General features: G+C 40.5%; 1 protein-coding gene across 1 annotated transcript in view; it reads left to right on the top strand.

The window, feature by feature from the left end:
* PDIA3 (protein disulfide isomerase family A member 3) overlaps positions 1-2994 on the top strand; it is a 28227-nt gene extending 25233 nt beyond the window's left edge. Inside the window, exons 11-13 of the mRNA XM_006778141.2 lie at positions 1335-1414; positions 2277-2334; positions 2560-2994. Coding sequence (XP_006778204.2) covers positions 1335-1414; positions 2277-2334; positions 2560-2673 — 252 coding nt within the window. The 3' untranslated portion in view covers positions 2674-2994. The remainder of the gene's footprint in view (positions 1-1334; positions 1415-2276; positions 2335-2559) is intronic.
* Positions 2995-4635: the final 1641 nt, after the last annotated feature.

Raw genomic sequence — 4635 nt, 5'->3', positions numbered from 1 at the left:
TTCTTTCTCAGTACTTCAACTGTGCTTTTGTTCTTTTATTTTTCTCTATCATGGATGCCATGTTCTCTGGAAGCTTGTTTAGACCAAGGTAATGGCCTTTTAGACTTTCTCCACATGAATAGGAATTCACTTTTTGAGTAATAAGAATTTATGTCACAGAACATCAATGTTTCTGACTTTCCCTCTCTCTTACATTCTCTCAGAGAATCGGTGGAAAAATATCTTCAGTGAGGATTAACAACAACAACAAAATAATAATTTTTTTAAAATGCTTAAAAAGTAAAACCACTCAGACTCAATCTAGATTAGTGGTTCCCAACATGGGGCACACGCCCCACAGGGAGACAGTTTGATTTTTAAGGGGAACAATAGAGAATGAGTTAATAAGTGAATTTTTGCCTTTCATATGGTTCTAGGGACCTTCATATACAGTATATAAATATATATTGCACATATTTATGCATTTTAGTTCTCTTATGTTTTGAAACTTTATTTGCTATTTTTTCATATCATTTCACATTATTATTTTTTAACAATTTCTAGTGATTTCTTTCTCAGTACTTCAACTGTCCTTTTGTTCTTTTATTTTTCTCTTTCATGGATGCCATGTTCTTTGGAAGCTTGTTTAGACCAAGGTAATGGCCTTTTAGACTTTCTCCACATGAATAGGAATTCACTTTTTGAGTAATAAGAATTTATGTCACAGAGAGGGCATCAGGATTTTAGAGATGCTTAGGTAGGGCATGGCCAAAAAAAGTTTGGGAACCACTGATCTAGATTATGGTTAAAAGTGTACATGCTGCCCTGTCAGTATTGCTCAGTGGTTGAGCATCAACCCATGAATCATGAGGTCCCTAGTTCAGTTTCCAGTCAGCACATGGCCAGGTTGCAGGTTTGATCCCCAAGAGGGGACATGCAGGAGGCAGCCAATCTATGATGTTTCTCTTTTTCTATCCCTCTGACTTTGTCTCTCTCTCTAAAGAACAATAAAGATATATTTTTAAAAATATATATCCAGGCTTCTGAATTTTGGTAATGGTTTATATGAAACCATTATGTTCCTTCACCTTAAAACACTTGGCTTAGCCTTTACAGTGTCTTCTCTCAGCTAGATAGTTTTGAAGGTGGCTATATATAGAGTCTTAATATGGAACCCAGAGAGAAAAGGGAAGCTTGTGAAAGGCAAGATACTATGTGTAAGTGATAACTACTCTTCTTGTCTGAGCAGCAAAGCTTATGTAGGTGTTTTAAGATGTGATTATTTTCAGTCCTGAATTGACTGTCTCTCAGTCACTGTAACTTGAAACTTAAAAATCTGACCTTTTTATTAACAGCTCAGAAAAGACCCAAATATTATCATAGCCAAGATGGATGCCACAGCCAATGATGTGCCTTCTCCATATGAAGTCAGAGGGTAAGTAGATTAAAAACTAATAAAAATGTGTAGCCAATTGACCAAAAAAAGCCATTTTTTTTATTGGGTATAGTTTGGGGAGCCTCATATTCCAGTTGAGCACAGAACCACTAATGCCGCCCTAACCGGTTTGGCTCAGTGGATAGAGCATGGGCCTGTGGACTGAAGGGTCCCAGGTTCGATTCCAGTCAAGGGCATGTACCTTGGTTGCAGGCACATCCCCACTAGGGAGTGTGCAGGAGGCAGCTGATTGATGTTTCTCTCTCATCGATGTTTCTAACTCTCTATCCCTCTCCCTTCCTCTCTGTGATTAATCAATAAAATATATTTAAAAAAAAAAAAAAAGGAATCACTAATGCCTTCCCTGGGTTAGAGTTCTGCAGCATGGGCCTACATGACTGTCACAGATTTTGTGAGCTCTCATATTCCTGAGTTTTGGTCGGATGTTACCCTAGCCATTGATGGAGACTGCTGTCTGGTCAGATTAGAAATCATGGCCCTAGCCAGTTTAATTCAGTGAATAGAGCTTTGGCCTGCAGACCAAAGAGTCCCAGGTTCAATTACGGTAAAGGGCACATACGTTGGTTGTAGGCTCCTCCCCAACCCAGGCCCTGGTCAGGGCGTGTGCAGGAGGCAACCAATCGATGTGTTTCTGTCATATTGCTATTTCTCTCTGTCTTTCCCCTCTCTTCCACTCTCCTAAAAATCAATGGAAAAATATCCTCATGTGAGGATTACAAAAAAAAAAAAGAAAGCCTGAAGAGAAGTTACTCCAAGAAACAGTTATTAAGGACATATACTAGTATGACAGAGTTACTCGAACTGGAAAGTAGTCAACTCTTTTTCTTTTTCTTTTTCCTAGTTTTCCTACCATCTACTTCTCTCCAGCCAACAAGAAGCTAGATCCAAAGAAATATGAAGTAAGTGCATTGTCTCAGCTCTCCACAAATAAACACACACATACTCACACAAGCTTGTACATATCTAGCTCTTTAATTATATTTATTTAACTGGAAACTCTTTCGACTCTCATCAATATATGTGGTTAATGTGCTTTTACAAACTCAAAAGTCTTATTGGGGGTTGGGGGAAAACCCAGGGTTCTTTAAATGATTAAATTTTCATGGTAATCTTTCTGTTTTCAGGGTGGCCGTGAATTAAGTGATTTTATTAGCTATCTACAGCGAGAGGCTACAAACACCCCTATAATTCAAGAAGAAAAACCCAAGAAGAAAAAGAAGGCACAGGAGGATCTCTAAAGCAGCAGCCAAACATACCACTTTGTAAAGAACTCCTCCACCAGAGCGGGGAAAACCGTTAGGAAGGACTGGTACCCATATGGGATTATTACCTCTCAGGGCTGAGAGGATAGATGGATATTATCTGAATCCTGTTAAATTTTCTCTAAACTGTTTCTTAGCTGCACTGTTTGTGGAAATACCAGGACCAGTTTATGTTTGTGCTTTTGGGAAAAATTATTTGTGTTGCTAGGGGTGGGGGGAATTAAGTTGGGGGGTTATTTTCTAATTTTTTTTGTACATTTGGAACAGTGATAATAAAAGAGCCCCCTTTAAACTGTCTTTTCCACGAGATGGGAAACCAACGGTTCTCTAGCCCAGCACTGTCCAAAGACCTTTCTGCGATAATGGAAATGTTCTATAACCTTCATTCTCTAAAACATGTAGCTATTCAGAATTTGAAATGCGTCTAGAAACTACATTTTAAGTTTTTATTAATTTAAATAGTCACATATAGTGCTAGTGGCTACCATCTCAGTCAGTACAGCTGTAGACCAACTATTTTGACTCCATAGTTTCCACCTGTAAATCCTTTCCAAATTTTGTCTCTATCCTTCCATGTTTATTGCCCAGGCCCCTAGTTGGGTAATTAGAACAGGTGAGGGCCCTTTCTTGTTGGAATCTGTTTCTGACCCTGTCTGTGCCTTAAGGATGGGTTGCTGTTTGTCCTTGCCATGTAGCTGACCATGTTTATACCTCCCAAGAGCTGTTGTTTACCCATTAATGCCCTGCGTGGGTGTGGCATCAGGTTGGGGTTCCATCCAAGTTGTTTCAGGAATTGCTGACACTGCTGGGTGCAGCTCTCTCCCAAAGCCCAGGGTGTGGCCTATTAACTTTCCTTTCCAGTGGACTGGGAAAGGCAGTATCATTCCTGGTTGTGAATGAAGCATCCACTTTCTTATACAACAACGAGGAATGCATTGAACCATTTCCCCTCATCCTTTTTGTGAGCACACCCAAATCCTATCCATAGTTAAAGTTTTCAGTCACTGAATATTTCCAGATAGGTGCTCTAATAGTAAATGCTCTTCACCTCGATGTTTAGAAAAGGAGAACTTGCCCTAGCTAGTTTTGCTCAGTGGATAGAGCGTCAGCCTGTGTACCGAAGGGTCCCGGATTCTGTTTCAGGCAAAGGCACATACCTTGGTTACAGGCTTCATCCCAAGCAGTTTGGGGCACATGTGGGAGGCAACCAATCAATGTGTCTCTCTTGCATCAATGCTTCTCTCTCTGTCTCTCCTCCCTTCCACTCTGAAAATCAATGGGAAAATATCCTCAGGTAGGGATTAACAAAAAAAGAGAGAGAGAACTTTTTTCCTGCTGTCATCTCTAGTTGTCAATTATAAGATGGATTTGGTAGAGACTTATAGCAAAACTAGAGGCCCAATGCACAAAATTCGTGCAGTGGGGGCTCCACCCTCGTAGCCCCAGCTGGCTCTCACAGCCCCTGCTTAGTCCAGATGGTCGTCTGGCTGTTTGGTCTAATGAGCACATTAGCTCTTTATTACGTAGGAGGATGTTTATCAGGATCATCATAGTGCTCTGAAGAAGTAAAGCCTAACCATAATCTTGGCCGGGATTAACAAAAAAAGAGAGAGAGAACTTTTTTCCTGCTGTCATCTCTAGTTGTCAATTATAAGATGGATTTGGTAGAGACTTATAGCAAAACTAGAGGCCCAATGCACAAAATTCATGCAGCGGGGCCTCCACCCTCGTAGCCCCAGCTGGCCCTCACAGCCCCTGCTTAGTCCAGATGGTCGTCTGGCTGTTTGGTGTAATGAGCACATTAGCTCTTTATTACATAGGAGGATGTTTATCATCATAGTGCTTTGAAGAAGTAAAGCCTAACCATAATCTTGGCGACTCTAATTCACAAGACCTGGGTTGGGATTTGGATAGCTAATTTTTTTAGAGAGACCAGAA

This window comes from Myotis davidii, unplaced genomic scaffold (assembly GCF_000327345.1).
Source record: "Myotis davidii unplaced genomic scaffold, ASM32734v1 scaffold46, whole genome shotgun sequence".
Lineage (NCBI taxonomy): Eukaryota > Metazoa > Chordata > Mammalia > Chiroptera > Vespertilionidae > Myotis > Myotis davidii.
The sequence above is the reverse complement of the archived record's forward strand: the minus strand, read 5'-3'. Positions and strand labels throughout refer to the sequence as shown.